The sequence below is a fragment of the Meriones unguiculatus genome, chromosome 21 (genome assembly GCF_030254825.1).
Source record: "Meriones unguiculatus strain TT.TT164.6M chromosome 21, Bangor_MerUng_6.1, whole genome shotgun sequence".
Lineage (NCBI taxonomy): Eukaryota > Metazoa > Chordata > Mammalia > Rodentia > Muridae > Meriones > Meriones unguiculatus.
In genome coordinates, this window is record NC_083368.1 from 20,153,235 (window position 1) to 20,169,353 (window position 16,119).

The following is a 16,119-nucleotide window of genomic DNA, read 5'->3' on the forward strand; positions in this document are numbered from 1 at the left end:
TGTGCGGCTACAAGCAGGACCAATGGACAGTGGACTGAAGCTCATGTGTTTTGTTTTCCTTGTTTGTTTTGTTTTTACAGTTTTACTACAGGGTCAATTGCTGGCCTGGGGTGGTAACCTGGGAACACGAGGGGGAATCTGTAGGTAGGTGGTATAATAACAGCATTAGCAATCAATACAAGGCGAAGGGAGAACTTGTAAAAGAAAAGGGAGATCAAATAAGGAAAGATAAATAGAAAGGAATGCCAAAGGACTCGTGTTCTTTAATGAAAATAGTTATCATAATGCTTTTAATATTAGAGATTCATTCTAATTTGAGAAATATAGGACAAAAACTTCGTCAAAGTGCAAATGAAGTAATGAAGAGGTTTTAAAATAAGACAATAAAATAGGTAAAACAGAACATTGCTAAGAGAGCATCTACCCATCTCCGCATCTCCCCGTGTCTGGGACGACAGGAAAGCCTCAGGAAGGAACTGCAGCGTTGCCAATCTCGATTAAACAGATTATGGGTTTTTTTCTCACTATAAAACTCATATTTTAGAGAGAAACCAATTAAGATCTACGAGCTAACCTGCAAAATTCTGACTTACCGCAAACTGTTCCCTAGGATACAATTTTTAAAACCTTTTTTTCCCCTACTACTGAAAATGTACAGAAATATGACTTGATCACAGAAATGGCAGTAAAATGGCATCACACCCATGAATTCACTAGGGTTCTAACTCATCCTGCAGGAGGCAGGGAATGGTGCTGCTAATTCTGTCGGTGGATGCCAAGGGCGAGCCAGGGAAACGTCATGGGCAAACAGTTCTGAATGTTTCAAAGAAACCCTTTAACCCCTGTCTAGATATGTCAAGAACGATTTATTTACAACACTTTAGATCAATTAAAAGATATAATCTTGTCTCAGTTTCCGCTTGCTCCGTGCAGTTTGTTGTTGTTGTTTTTTTTCTTTTTTTCTTTTTTTTTTTTTTTTTTTTGTTAAGGCGATATTCCAGTTTGTGATTGCTCTGAACTTGTCCAGTTTCTTGATATAAAGTTTGGATGACATCCAAATCCTTCATGCAGTGGGGGGGAACTTTTTTTTTTCCTTTCTCTTTAAAACTAAAGCTACACTGCACTGTCTCTCTGTGATGTTTGCGTGGTTTTGGTTCTTCCGTAGCTGCCGAAAGCTCCCGCCGCGGAACCGGGGGTGGGGTGGGGTAGGGTGGGATGCTTCAGGATCAGTTCAGGTCCGCGCGCACCCCGCGCCCTGCAGCCCACCGCGCGTCTCAGGCCGGTGCTCCCGGGGCCTCGGCGCCTCGTGTGGGATCTATGCGTGTGACCGTGGAAATAAATTAAAACGCCGCGGGACGGGACCCAGGAAGAACAGCCTGCGTGGAGGGCGGCTGGCGGGGTCCCCCCTCCCCACACCGCCTCGGGCCTCATCTGCCCGCGGCCGAGGCGCCGGGCTGCAGGGCACCGGGCAGCTTGTCGGAGCCCGGCACCTTCCAGGGCCCCGGCGCCACCGCCACCTTGCGCGCCGGGCCGCCCCCCGTGGGCCGCGGGGCGCCTCGGGACCCCGAGCGCACGCCCACCCTGGCCTCGGCCCCGGGGCCCTCGCGCCGGCCGCGCAGCGCCCCCTGCCCGTCGGCCGCCTCCGAGGCGGGCCTGCCGGCCTCGGGCCGCCCCCGGCCGCCGGGCGCCTCCTCCAGCCTGGGCCTGGCGCTGCGCTGCGGGCTCGCCGAGCGCTCCCTCTGCTCCCCCAGGCGCTGCTTCTTCTGGCCGCCGGCCGCGAGCTCCTTTGGTTTCCTAACGTCGTGTTCCCTTTGGATCTCCCAAGCTGGGTCTGGGCCTGTCTGGTGGGAGGGGTCGGAGGGTGGGGCTGGATGTGATGGAGAGAATGGAGAGAAGATGTCTTCGAGGGACACGCCTACTTCCGGCAGGCCTGGGGCGGCGGCAGCGGCAGCACTCCAGGCGTGGGGTTCGTCTGCGGGCGGCAAAGCACAGGCGTTAGGACGCGCCGCGTCCCCGCCTCCAGCCGTTCCCCCCTGCGCCCCCCGCCCCGCCGCCAGGGACCCGGGCTGCCAGCCCCGGTGGCTGCTCTCATGGGCCCCGCCTCACCCCGCACTGCCAAGCGGGCAGCCAGCGCGCCCAGGGGATCTGTTTCCCGCCCGACCCTGGGCCTCCATTGCTCAAGAGTTCCAAGCACAGCTCGGGCCTGATCCCTTTGCCTCGGTCTGCTCTAACTTCTGGTGTCACGCCTAGCCTGGCCGCTGACTCTGCAATGCTTAAATCAGTGGTTCTCTCGGACTTCAGGTGGTTATGAAAATACAGATGGCCCGGCGACCCAGATCAGCAGATCCCAGCAGTAAAAGGGTGCTTCTCTGGGTTTTCAGCAGGCACCCAGGCTATTCTGAGGAGGTGGCTTAACAACCAAGATAAAAGAAAGCCCTCTTCAAAGGAGTTGGGCGAGTGATTTTCTCAACCATTAGGTGTCGCCCAAAGCATAATTCTCAGCTGTTGGCCTGATCATTTTGGGATTTGGATTGATTCATCTAAGAACTAGCATTGCTCTCTTGCCCTAAAAAGAAAATAATTGTTTTTTATTTATTATTATTTTTTGGTAATTTTAACATGGACGTCTCCTAGACTAAGATAAATGGGACTATTGCTAGACCGTTTAGCTTCACCATCTAGCGAGGATTTACTCTTGTTTACTTCCAGAAATGATTTTAAACAACTTACAAAACGTATAAATAAATGAAGAAATGACATAAAACAAAACACTGGCCAGAAGCCGAGTTGTGGATAAATGTGTTAGGAATTCAAGATGAGTTAGTTATGACCACGAACAATGACATTGTGCTTGAATTTCCTTACTCTAAGGCAAAATAAAGCAGGGAAATTCAATACAGGAAGCCTTGATATTCGTGAGGACCATGTCTCCTGACCTTCGAAAATCCTCAAGTTTTGTAATACCAGTCCAGAATGTAATTTTCTCTAAGGAATTGGTATATGAGTGGGGACAAAGGAGCCACGTTCATACTGAATTCTGGGTGGTGATTCTTCTCCGCTAGTAGCTAAGAGGCCCCCACCCCGACTCCCCATCAGCCTTAAGGCTGTGATTGCATTTCTGGCCTCTGTACCAGGGGTCACAGGTGATCTTGGGTGTGTCCCGTCCACGAATACCAGGACTCTGCTCTGTTTTAAAGCTGAGAATTTTTGATGGCGACTTAGATGAGGAGAAAAACAGGATAGTGGAGTTGCCGTCTTCCCCAACAATCCTGGCCGCCTTTAAAATATCAAATTCGTTGTTAAAAAAAAAAATCTCTCCTTTGATGTGAAATCTGACTGGTCATCCCGGGACAGTGCTATCTTCCTTCACTCCATAAACTGATGTCCATGAATCTTTCACACAGTAAACCAAGTATCTTTGGTTACCTTAGGAATCATCTGCAGTTAGTGCATTTGCTCAGTGAGAACTGAAATATGTCCTATTGTGGGCTAAAGTTAACAATCAAAGCCATGTAGGATAGAAAGCGGCAACTTGCCAGCACTGGAGAACATTGCCTTGAACAGTTAGACACATCATTTCAAAAGACCCAGGGTAGTTTGTGCAACAGTAATTCCTGACCAGGTCCCAGTAACGATATTTCGCATGTTAATAGCTCTTTTCCTCACCATTACATCACATATGGTCGAGTCAATTAGCTGCCCTTAAGTTACCTCTGAGACACAGAGAGAACGTTAATATTGTTTATACAATTTACTGAAGGAGGAGTTGAAGCAGAGAGGAGGTAAGTAGCTTTGACAAGAATTATGGAATGGCCACGCAAGAGTAACATTTTGAGTTTCCTTATCCTTTCTTACTGACTGAGAAAAATTTCCCAGCCTATTGCCATGCAAATAAGATTAAAATACGTGAGACATATCTTAGTGGTCATCCTGTCTAAAAGGCACAGGCCCCCATCGGCAAACAAGTACTTATCATTTGTTCCTCCATATCTTATCAGCCATCTGAGTAGCATAGGTCGGTCCATGAAAGGATTAGCTTACACATGGAAGTAGTCGGCATGAGTTGGCCTGGGATAATTTCTGAAGCCTTATAACTGGTTCTCCTCCTCTTTCCTATCTCCTTGTGATAAACTAGAAGACAAGTTTATTTGCAAGCACAAATCTTACTATAAGATTTTCAAGAGATTTTTAGTAGGTGATTAAATACTTAACTGATGGAGACACTAAGAATTTCTGTGTTCTAAGCTACCATTACAATAGTAATCTGAAACTAAAGTTAAGTTTGTATAAAGTAAAAATATTTCAGAGGTAAAAATCCATATACGTGTTTGTGTGTGTGTGTGTGTGTGTGTGTATTTAAGTATGGACATGCAGTGCCCACACAGGCATGAGCTTGTGGCACTTCATTAAGGCACCTCAGTGGGCAGCTGCTCTGTTTATACATCTTGTCCTGTCACCTACTGCATCAGGTGAAATAATAAGGGGACAGCAAGAACTCTTCTCTAATCTTTTAAAGTCTAACGTTCATGAGACAGTGAAAGAATTACTCAAATTTAGTTCTCATTCCTTTAGGCCATGTGCTGGAGACCTTTGCTTTCCCTTCTTCACTCTTTTCTTTTTTGTACCTGGGCACAGGCTGAGGCGTGTGTTCATGGCCCCGGCACAGGCTAGGGTGTGCGATTGTCTACATTATGAAGTGGTTGAGGAAGATGTACCTTCTCTGAGATGTTCCAACAGTAAATATAGCAGAGATTCATCCTACAAAATCGAAATCAGCCACAACTGGGGTGCTAGGATTTCTGTAGCCCCTCTGTCCAAACGACCCCCCAGGCATAGTGGCTAAAACCAAATTTACCTCATTAGTGTTTCCTCTCCTGCCCCACCAAAGCCAGTGATACTTTTGTGTCAAATCCGGAGGATTCCTCTGAGTAGTCACCTTCATATACCACAGCCGAGTGTTGCCATTGACAAACTGGACTCGGAGCCTCATGACACCCTCGCCTCCTGTTCTTCACCCTAGCCGTCTTCTCCCTGACCTCGCCAGGGTTTTCGTCTTAGGCGGTTTTCCCTCACCACAGCCTCTCCTGGGTGTTCCCTCATTTGCAAAGTTCCCCACTGTTCCTGTTGAGCTCTGTGCTACTCAACGGCTCTACACTGCTTCAGTCACCTGCCTTCTTGATAGCTCTCCCCGAAAATGCATCGCCACCTTCAATGTCTCAACCAAAAGCTCGAAGCCTCTCCCCTGCTATTCCCCATTCCTCCCCACTGTCTCACCACGGGGGACGGTGTTGTCACCACACAGTGTTACCCTAGATTCCTTCCTTTCTCTTAGGTCACAAATATGGGGCATCTGTTTTCTTACCAGTCCTATCTTGAGACACGCACAATCGACTTCCTTCACCTTCACTTTCGCCACTGTAATTCAAGATACAGGGCAGTCCTTAAAAGGACGCAGCTAATATAGGATGATCAAGACAAAACCACACTTCAAAGGAGGCCACGTGTGGACATCTTTTCCTCGCGGAGACTATAGAAGTTCTAAGTTTCAAAAATCAATTTCAGCACTGTTCAGAGAAGTGTAGTGAATAGGGAACCACCACCAGTCACCACCTGTCTGTGGCAGGGATTGCCTCGGCATGAGGAAGCCAGTTTGGTTTCAGTTTGGTGGAGGGACATTGTTTTCGAGGAGCTGCAGAAATCGCTGTCTCCTGAGCTACTGCCATGAGCCATTCTTCTCTTCTGCTTCCATGTGGGAGTGCTGCCAGAGAAGTCTCCACACAGCGTCTGGGGAAATATCTTTGATAAACAAGTTGGATCGTGCCAATTGTTTAAACTCTCAGTGGATTTTTTACTTCTTTTAGATTAAAACTCAAAATTATTAGCGTGGTCTACAAAAGCCTGCAGGGTCTAGGTCCTGGTGTTTTCACCAGCTTCATCTCCATTCACTCGTCCTCCTCCCCACTCCTCCACCCAAACTGCTTTCTGTTCAGTTCTTCAAATGCAGTAGGCTCACTCTGGGATGCTATGGTCAACTTCCCTGCTTGTGCGGAAGGCTCTCCTCGCCCTTCAGGGCTCTGGAATGTTATTCCAGAAAACTACAATACATACAAGAAGACAGTGACCACACTGATCTTGTTTATCACAGTGGACTTAAAAAAACCAGCACAGTGCTTGACACACACACACACACACACACACACACACACACACACCAAAAAATGAGTGCTTGATGAATATTTGATAAGTGAATGAAAATCTGTTCCACAAATAGAAATGGGAGGCCTGGAACCAAGTCCCACTCAGAAAAACACTTGAGGGGAAAAGATTAGATTAGATTTAAAATCTAATCTGTCAAGAGTGACTTTGTGTCTATGACTTATATCTGTTTTGAGAGGTAAGACAGTGGTGAATTGAGAATGTCAGAAAAATAAGTCTGAGGGGGAGAATGATGAAGGAAGAAGGAAGTAAGCATCAGAGAGCATTCTGGGAACAGTTCCCTGCTTTCCGAGTGGCTGATCAGGATGGAGAGGGGCAGATGGGAGCTCTGGGCAAGGGCAGAGTCAGTTCTCTTGAAAATCTGCAGATGCCCTTTCCTCAGTAATCCTACCAACTGCTGGAAAGGCTTCATCCCTGTGGCCACTGACCACTGCGTGGCTACTGACTACTGTGCTGTGGAATGTTCTGATGAAGCTACAGTTAAAATAGATTCCAAATGTCTTAAACTATGTTGTGAGAGAAATGATCCTCTTCTTAACTTAGGATCACATTTCTTACTTTTCCTACTTTCATTTCCATCAAGCTCTTATCTCTTCTAGAACACACACTGATCAATGCCCAAGTATACATTCTGATACATAATCCAGATTATGCACACACAGTTATTTTTGACTTAAAGGGTACATGGTCTCTTAAATTACCTTGTAGGAGCTCAGCAACATTAACAAATTAAATTCCACTTTACATGCTGAGATTGGGAAAAGAATCTCCTTGGGCTGGTGAGATGATTAGGCAGGTAAAGGTATTTGCTATGTATACCTGGAGACCTGAGTTCAATTCTTGGACCCCATGGAAAGATGGAAGAAGAGAATCAACTCTACAAAGTTGCCTTGTGATCTCCATAGGCACTCACACATATGCACACACATGCACATACACACATGAAAACTTCCTTGTAAACCTCTTATATACAGAGTCTGTATTTCAACATCTTGTTTTATGAAATATCACCAAAACAGTAGCAACCCAGGATCTGACCTGCTGGGAACACAGTGCCTGTTGCAGTAGATTAGTATCTATTTTTTTTTCAGATGGCTCTTATCTTCAGTTAAAAAAAATCTGTACAGTGGAAGAACACATAATTCAAATAAAGGAAGAATTCGGTGGTAGGACATTTGACTGCTAGTCAGGGAGAGTTGATATTAACCTTTGCTGAGGATTAAGGTGGGAGGAGCTCTCAAAAGGGACCTGAGATTGTGGCAGGAGAAAGAGAGCCTGCCTTCTACTCCTACTTCACCATAGATAGCTACCAGGCCTGTAGCTTGGCCTCACTGTTGGCCAGTTTCTAAATTCCTGGGTTGCTACATTGCTCTTTCCTCCTTGGCACACAGCTCAGGCACAGGGCAGTCCAAGTACCTGCCTTTTAGATCATGATGTTCAATTTAAGAACATAATAGCAGCAGCATTTCTGTTTGGTACCATGACTAACATCACTAACCGTGCTTGCTGAGGCATGAGGCACACTGACCAGGGTGTCACACACCTTGAACTGCACTCACATACAAACTGACACTTTTCACAGAGAGTGGACCTGAGGCACGAAGGGGAGGAGACTAGTGAAAGGCTGCACAGCCAAGCCAGTAGGTGGTGGAGAACGGTGCTGAATGGCTCCCTGATCCTGTTCCTGCTCCCTGACCGTGTTCCTGCTCGATGCCTCTGTTATCTCTGGTTGTTATTGAGAAATGGGGGCTCATCTGTTCTTCTGGAGCGATGAACAGAGACTTTGCTTGTGAAGTGGCTGTCTGAAGCTGATCTATTGCTTTTCCTAATGGAGACTCCGAAATGTCATTTATCTGAACATTGGACTCAGGCAGACAGTCATTAGGGTGAGAGCACTGAGCTGTGAAACTGCTGGAACTAGGGGCAGGATTCAACAGACAATAAACTTAGATCTTTTGGAGGCAGGGGTAATGCTATATATTTGAAGCTATTCTCGCCCTTCCTTGGGCCAGGATTGTGTTGAAAATACTCTTGTTAGATATTAGGAACACTGAGTTTGACACGCAAATTCTCTTACATCTAACTGGTTAAAATTGTCCTGCAAAGTGATGCAATACACTTCTCCTCTACAGGTGCCTGGGCTTAGAGAATACTGATGTGACTGTATTGGAATCCGTTTGCTTCTAATTTAGAAAATCAGAGAAAATAGAAATACAGTTAAGATCAAAGATCATCAATACAGAACCATTTGGTTTAAAAGAAAAGCTTTGCAATGATTGTGTTCAAACCATATAGATTCATTTGTATCTGTTTAACAATCACTTTTTTGTAACATAATATAAATAGGAAAATGTATATATGTCAATTTCCGGAACAGATGAATTACTCTGTTGTATTTCTGCTCTTTCTAAAGCACCATTTCCAGTCAGGAGCTATTGCTACTGTCTCTTTGACTTTCACTGTCAGAAGGTGTAAACTAGGTGTTATAACATTGTAACTTTTAAAGTGGCGCTACTTTCTTACTGAAGCATCATGTTCATGCTCATTTTGAAAGCATGAATCAAGGTACCATTTCAGCAATTCCCAAAAAGAAAGGCAATTCTCGGAGAGGGCCAGGGAGCCTAATGATGGAACTACTACCCAGTCACTGCTTTGTAGGAGCTGGTACTTGGCTGTACATATCATGTGCGTTACCTTGAAGTTCCTCACAGCAGTCCCGAGAAGGATGGTGCTGGAATCCCTATCCCACTGGCTAGAGAACTAGAGTTTAAATAATTCACAAGTTTGCCAGCACCTCTCAGCTAGTAAGTGAGGGGGGAGGGGCATGACTGTCATGCAGAGCCCAAGGCCAAACCTTGACTCTATTCTAATCTTTCTGAACAGAGCAGGCAGAGATGCTCTCAATGCTACCAAAATGCAAACACAGACAAACAAACAAACTACCACCACCACCAAAAACCCTTAATCACTTGGTAAAGTAGCTTATGCCTGGAACTAGAGCACTTGGGAGGCTGAGGCAGAAGGATTGCAGCAAGTTTGAAGCCAGTTTTGCAAGTTTTAGGCAGCATATAGCACAAAGAAAGGCTCTGACTTGAAAAAAAAATTCCCTGAGGTAGTAGAAAAGTCAGGACACACACACACACACTGTGTTAATAGAATGTCCCCTAAGCATTGGCTGGAAGTGAGGCTCCAGAGAAGGAAGGTGAAGCCAGAAAAGCATAGGGCAGTTCCTCGGGATTTGGGAGCTAGTTGAAAAAGTCACAATGTGGCGGGTAGAGCCCTGCCCTGCTTGTCTTCGGGAAGAGTCAGGCCAGCAACTTATGGAGGTGTGAACTGGCAAGCCTTGCCTCTGACTCTGGTTCTGTCTCATGAGAGAACTTGGCAAGTCACAAAGACATTCTCAGCCTCCATTTCTCTTGGCAACATGGAACAAAACCCCTTTTATTTTGTTCCCAGCTTGTGAAGATCAAATCAGGGAGATAGTCCTTGATGTTCACACGTACACAGCCTAGCTATTAAACTGGTCATTCAAACCTAGATTTTTAAACTGAGGAAAAGGTGTGGGTTGACACTTTACCAAGATGGTGCATGGGGAGTGAATAAACACAGAAAAAGATGGCCAATGCCGTTTGTAGGAAAATGACAGCTAAGTTTTTAGGGGGAAGCCAGGTCTGTCCCTACTCTCGTGGCTAGAATGAAGCAGCAGTCATAGCACAGCTGAAAATATGACTGCTCAACCCTTCCTGGATTGCGAGTGCTAATGAATAGCTACTTAAGAGAGTAGTTTGGCAGTTGGCTAAAAACTGAACTTAGTTATCATCCAACTGATTTGTCTCGGTAGGATAAAAATTTACGTTCCCATAAAAACCTTTGTGTAGATTTTTTTTATCGTGACTTATATTTTTATGGTGAATTTTACCGCCAATGAAACAGCCCAGATGTCCACCAATAGATAAACACAGTGGCATTATTCAGTTGTGAAATGAAGCAAATTAATCATACACCCCAAAACACAAGTAGACCTCAAACGCATTAAGATTTGGAAAAAAAAAAAAAGCGCCTGATTCAGAAGGCGATAGAGTATGTAGCTGGCCCTATTTATCTGATCTTCTGGAATTGGCAAGCTCAGTAATGGTTTCCAGGAGCTGTCTGTGGGAGGAGCTTGGCAGAGGTGACACTAAGGTGACATTAGAGGTTGTAGAACTGTTCTGAATTTAGATCATGATCGTGATAACTGCTATTTTGTTGTTTTAAGGTAATTGCGAAACATTATGTCTTTGACTATTTCATACACGTCCATCATGCATAATGGTTAGTACTTCCTCCCGACACTTTCACCCCCCTTTTACCTCTATCGACACCCCTCCCACCCCTTCCCACCCTCATTTATAATTTTTTCTTTGTGTTTGGTTACCTCTCAAATGTAAACAGGAGGATCTGTGTGATCACTGACCTGGGACTAGCCATTAGAGCCTAGTGGGGTCACTAGTGGATACACGTAAGACATCCATGACTCCCCTTTCCCTGAATCTGTCAGTAGGGAATACTTCAGTGATGGGGTGGGCATCCCTAGTCTTCCCCTCTCCATCCAAGGCTGACCAACTCTGGAGGGGACCATTTTTGTGCAGAGCCGGTACAGTCAGCCATAGTTGATGGGAGCTCATTATTGCGGTGGTGGCGGGAGACTAAGATGACTTTAGATGTTGTAGAGCTATTGTTTGCTGTTGTTTTTGTGGCACTTCTCAGGTAGCTCAGTCTGGCTTTGAACGTGCCATGTAACTGAAGATGACATTGAACTCTTGATCCTTCTGCCTCTGCCTTCCTCGTGCTGGGATGACAGTTGTGTACTGTCGAGTCTGGTGGTGATAATATAATTTTACGTGGTTTTAAAAAACCTCACAGGTATAAAAGAGGGTACATTTTCTTGTGTGTGAATTACATCCCAATTTAAAAAAAAATGGGAAGAAATAGCCCCGAGGAGCTGTATGAAGGCAGGCAAAGGCCTCAGGCTGTACCATTTGCACACATTTCCTCTACTGCTTGGCTTAGTAACTTCCTTTCACATCTTTCACACAGACCATGGTAAGCTTCAGCCAAGAAACTGATGATAAATTCCAAGTTTACAGAGCTAGAAGATCTGAATCAAAAGGTTTTTACTTCAATCTGTAGAAGGTTCTTTTAATCTCAAAGCCTTTCAAGTATCATTTCCTTCATCATAGAAATATAGCTCTGTTGGAAGCAGCAGAGAGCTAAAAATTATCAATCATGGGAACCTTTTCTTTTTGAGTGGGAGAACTGATGATAACCAATCACTGCTACATCCTGCCAAAGGTGGACGTGGAAGTAACTCACAGGATATACTCCCAACTCTTACTAAATTTACACCCATCTTCAAATAGTCTTCCTTAGAGGCATTTGGCTCCTCAGTGAATGTTCATGGACAGATTCAGGAGCAAGATGAAGGATAAAACCCTTCTAGGGTAAAGCCCACACTGGACATGCAACCGGTGATTCTTTGTCAATATGACCACAGGAGACAAAGAGTGTGCCCCTCTTTTAAATATGTTGGCTTGTTTACAAAGGACAAAAGGTAGTGGGAGTGAAGCCTTTTGTCTGGGGCCAGCCCATGCAATCTTGGTACCATATCTTAGCAAGGCTGTCCCAAAACAATTTAATTCTATAGCCAGCACTGTTAATATTACTTTCATTCTCTTTTTCTACGCATGTTTTACCTGCATGTATGCTTGTGTGGCGTGTGTGTAGTGCTGAGGGAGGTCAGAAGAGGGCGTGTGGTTCCCTGGAACTGGACTGGCAGGCAGTTGTGTGCCTCCGTGTAAGAGCTCGGAATGGAACCTGGGTCTTCTGGAAGAGCAGCCAGCCTGTGATCTTCATTGCAAAGCCATCTCCTCAGTCCCATCAGACTTATTTTTAAAAGCCTTTCTTTTTCTTCCTCACCCCTCGACCCAGGATCTCGCTTCTCTATCCATCTTACTTTTTAAATTCAACATATTCAGCCTCTACATTTTGTGTTACATTTTGTGCACTGAAAATGGACTCGCATTTCCATCTTCATGGGCCTTTCCACCATAGTGCAAGAGACAAGAACAAAACAAAACAAAACAAAACAAAACAAAACAAAAGCCAAATAACTAATGTTCAAATAGGTACTAATAGGAAGTCTGATACAAATAGGTGCAAAGAGGAAAAATAAAGTTTAGGCAATGGGAATGTGGGTGCTGATTTAGATGGGGATGGGGGTGGGATGGGGAAGGTGACATTAAGCAGGTACCTGAATAAGGAAAAGAAGCAGGTGTGTGATTATTCAGGCCACAGGCATTCTCTGCAAAGATGATGAGGAGACAAAGTTTGGTGTGTGCAAAGAACAACCGAGAAGGGAAAGCAGAGGAGGGGACAAGTGAAATCCCACTGGGCACTAGTAGTGGATTTTATTCCAAATGCACTGGAAACCACTGAACAGTTTCAGGCAGAGAAATGGCCTTTTAAAAGGCTAATGTAGCTTTTCTAATATCCTTTCATGATAAAAGCATAACTAAGGGTATATGTGACAAGCCTTTAGCTAACATTATGCTGGAAGGGACAAAACGGAGAACCTTTCCTCTAAAATCCGTAAGGAGAAAAGGGTGCCTATTCTTTATTCAATATAGTGCTCAAAGTCTTAGCTAGCACAGCAAAGTGAGAGGAAGAAGTAAGAAGGGTATAAGTAGGGGACAGTGGCAGATTATCTGCATTTTCAGAACACTGGATCCCAAACTTAAAAGACACCAGAGATTCTACCAAAAATCTCTCAGGTTTAAGAAGATAGAAGAGCAGGTTTCAAAATCAACAAACAAAAATTAGTGGCTTTTCTAAACACATACAAACTTTCTGAGAAAGAAAACAGCAGAAAAACAGCATTCACAGCTGTAATTTTGGCATATGAGGCTAATCTCAGAACTCAGGGGGCCAAGGAAAGAGGATTGATTGCCTAGAGTCTGGGGCTAGCCTGGCATGCATAGTGAGTTCCAGGAACAACCTGGACTCTGGTGTAAAGTCCTGTCTCAAAAACCAAGAAACAAAATTTAAATCCTATTTATAACAGTTAAAATATATGTAGGAACTAGGCAGTGGCAACACATACCTTTAAATCCCAATACTCAGGAGGCAGACGCAGGCAGATCTCTGTGAGTTCAAGGTCAGCCTGATGTATAGAAGGATTTGCAGGATAGCCAGGGCTACACAGAGAAACCCTGTCTTGAAAAAAAAAGAAGTAGGAATAAGCCTAATCAAGAGGGTAAAGGAATTCTATTATAAAATCTTAAAACGCACAAAAATAAAAAAGTCAAGGATTGGCAGAATTAGCATTATATAAATGATTACATTAAAATCAATTTACATATTCAAGGAAATTCCCAATTAAAATTCCAATGGTATTCTTTATTAGTTTAGGGGAAAAAAATACTAAAATTCTCAGGGAAGTATAAAAGATACTCAATAGCCAAAGCAATCCTGATTGAAAAGAACAATGCTGAAGGTAGAATACTTTACAGAGCCACAGTAACAAAAGAGGATAGTTTTGGCCCAAAAATGGACATATAGATGAAAGAGTAGACTAGACAACCCAGAAATAAGCCAAAAATATACATGGTAGAAAAGACAGCATCTTCAACAAGTGGATAGCTACCCTCAGAAAAACGAAAGTAGAGCCTTATAGCTCACTCTGGTGACTGCTTTCTCTGGCCTGCAGTGTTTTAATTTCATGAGGTTCCATTTTCCTGTTGCCGGCCTTCTTTTCAGATCCATTGGAGTCTAACTCCAAATGGATTGAGTCTGAAGACCTGAGCCTCTGAAATTGCCAGAGGACCAAGTAGGGAAAAGACTTCAAGGCACAGGAAGAACTTTGTAAAGAGGACTCAGGAAATTAAAACACTGCATCACCGCGAAAATCAGACATAACCAATTGAGTTGAACAGAGGGTTCTCAAAAACCAAACCAAACCAAACCAAACCCAAATTACCAATAAATAAATGAAAAATGTTCTACATCTTTAGCCATCGAGAAAATGCTAAGATTCCATTTCACTCTAGTTAAGAAAACAAACAAATAAACAACAAAACAACAACAACAAAATAACAAATGCTGGCAAGGATGTGCATGGTGTGTGTGTGTGTGTGTGTGTGTGTGTGTGTGTGTGGCATGGACTGTGCCACCAGGGGAGCTGGCATGGAATTGGTGAGGTGGAGTGTGTTCAAACCCCAGAAACCTCAGACTTGACACCTGCTAATGTTAAGAACCGCTCCCTCCCTGTTCTGAGCCCACATGCCTTGGCACACACAGCTATGACCCTCTCTACTCCAGAGGTTCTCCATGTGGTCCCATAGCACAGCACCTAGAATAACTCCCCATGCAAATAGAGCATTGCCAGCATCCTAGCCCCAGACAAAGAAGTGCATTCACCCCGAAAACCCCTGCCCACTCCCCAAGGTTCATATAGTACTTGTTCACCATGGAGTAAACACATGCATAAGTTGTGTCACTAAATAGCTAAGAGTTGCTGTTTTACTAGGATAGCTCTGCGCTAAGAGAGCTGTAATGCCAAAATCCTCCGAGAAGGCTTTTTCACTCCCCACCCCCAGCACTCCCAGCTGACCTGCCGACTCAGCTGTTCTGAGAGAGACACACACACACACACACACACACACACAGAGAGAGAGAGAGAGAGAGAGAGGGAGAGAGAGGAGTGGAGGGAGATACAGAGGAACAGAGAGACACAGAGACAGAAAGACAGAGAGATAGAGACAGAGAGAGGAGAGAGAAGGGGAGCGGAGGTAGAGAAAGAGGAACAGAGAGACACAGAGACATTTATTCAGCCACAAAGTAAGATGAAATTATGTTATTTGTGGGGTCAAGGATGGAATTGGAAATCATCATGCTAAGCACAATAAACTAGACTTAGAAAAAACAAATATCGCACATTTTCTCTCGTATGCAAAAATCTAGATTAGAAAATGACATGAAAGCAGAAAAGTGACTATGGGGGAGGGGAGGGATGTCTAAAGAAGGGAGAGTGGGAGAGAAGATTGAGTAATGGGGGGAAGAAAGACACATTTAGTAGTATCTTTTCTCTGATGCAGAATCTATCATCTGTCTATCCATCTGTCATCTACCTATCTGTCTGTCTATTTATCTATCATTTATGAAGACAGACTATTTGGGAGGAGGAAGGGCACAGGGGTGGGGGTGCAAGAAAGGCCAGTGGAGAGAAGAAACACGATCAAAATACAATGCTACCCACGCATGTATAAAATAAGGCACTGTGTTCTACACTGACTGACTTCGAGAAGGCTAGTGGCTGCTGCATGCAGAACAGATTGCAGATGGCATCGAACCTGATGAGGAAGCAGCTGTGGTAGCTCAGGCAGGAAGTACAGTGCTTGGACCTGGCTGGTGAAGAGACCAGATTCTCGGTTTCTCTGTGAAACACACTTTGCAGACTTGCATGAGGCCCCGAGAGATGAGTAAGGCACACTTGGTGCCTTCAAGACTCAGGGTCCTGTGTCAGAGCCTGGGACTCCCGGAGGCAGGGATAGAGTGTGCAGTGTGGGGGCAGGGATTTGTAGATGGGGTTCTAGGAAGGCTTGAGTTTGTTTGGAGGCACAGCCCACTAGACACAGAGAGTCGGGAGTGTGTTTCAGGAGTGGGCTCAGAAGGCAGAGCTTACAGTATGCGGTGGATGTGAAAAGCAGCAAAGGCAGCAAAGACCAGGGAGCTTGGAAGGCAGGTGGGGAGCAAGAAACTTTACCGAGACAGTGGAGAGCCAAAAGGCTTTTAAAGAGGAGACTAAGAAGGGTAAATTTCTCCTCTTTATCTAAAGAGGTGAGTCAATCCACTGATATGGACAAATAG

At 44.7% G+C, this 16,119-nt stretch overlaps 1 protein-coding gene across 10 annotated transcripts in view; it reads right to left on the reverse strand.

Annotated features, from left to right (window-relative positions):
• Positions 1 to 259: 259 nt before the first annotated feature.
• Magi2 (membrane associated guanylate kinase, WW and PDZ domain containing 2) overlaps positions 260 to 16,119 on the reverse strand; it is a 1,408,809-nt gene continuing 1,392,949 nt past the window's right edge. For 7 of the 10 annotated variants that reach the window (XM_060374145.1, XM_060374142.1, XM_060374143.1 and 4 more), the window contains one exon: positions 260 to 1,972. In XM_060374145.1, coding sequence (XP_060230128.1) covers positions 1,428 to 1,972 — 545 coding nt within the window. In that variant the 3' untranslated portion in view covers positions 260 to 1,427. The remainder of the gene's footprint in view (positions 1,973 to 16,119) is intronic. The other 3 variants (XM_060374146.1, XM_060374148.1, XM_060374147.1) reach the window with 1 other exon arrangement.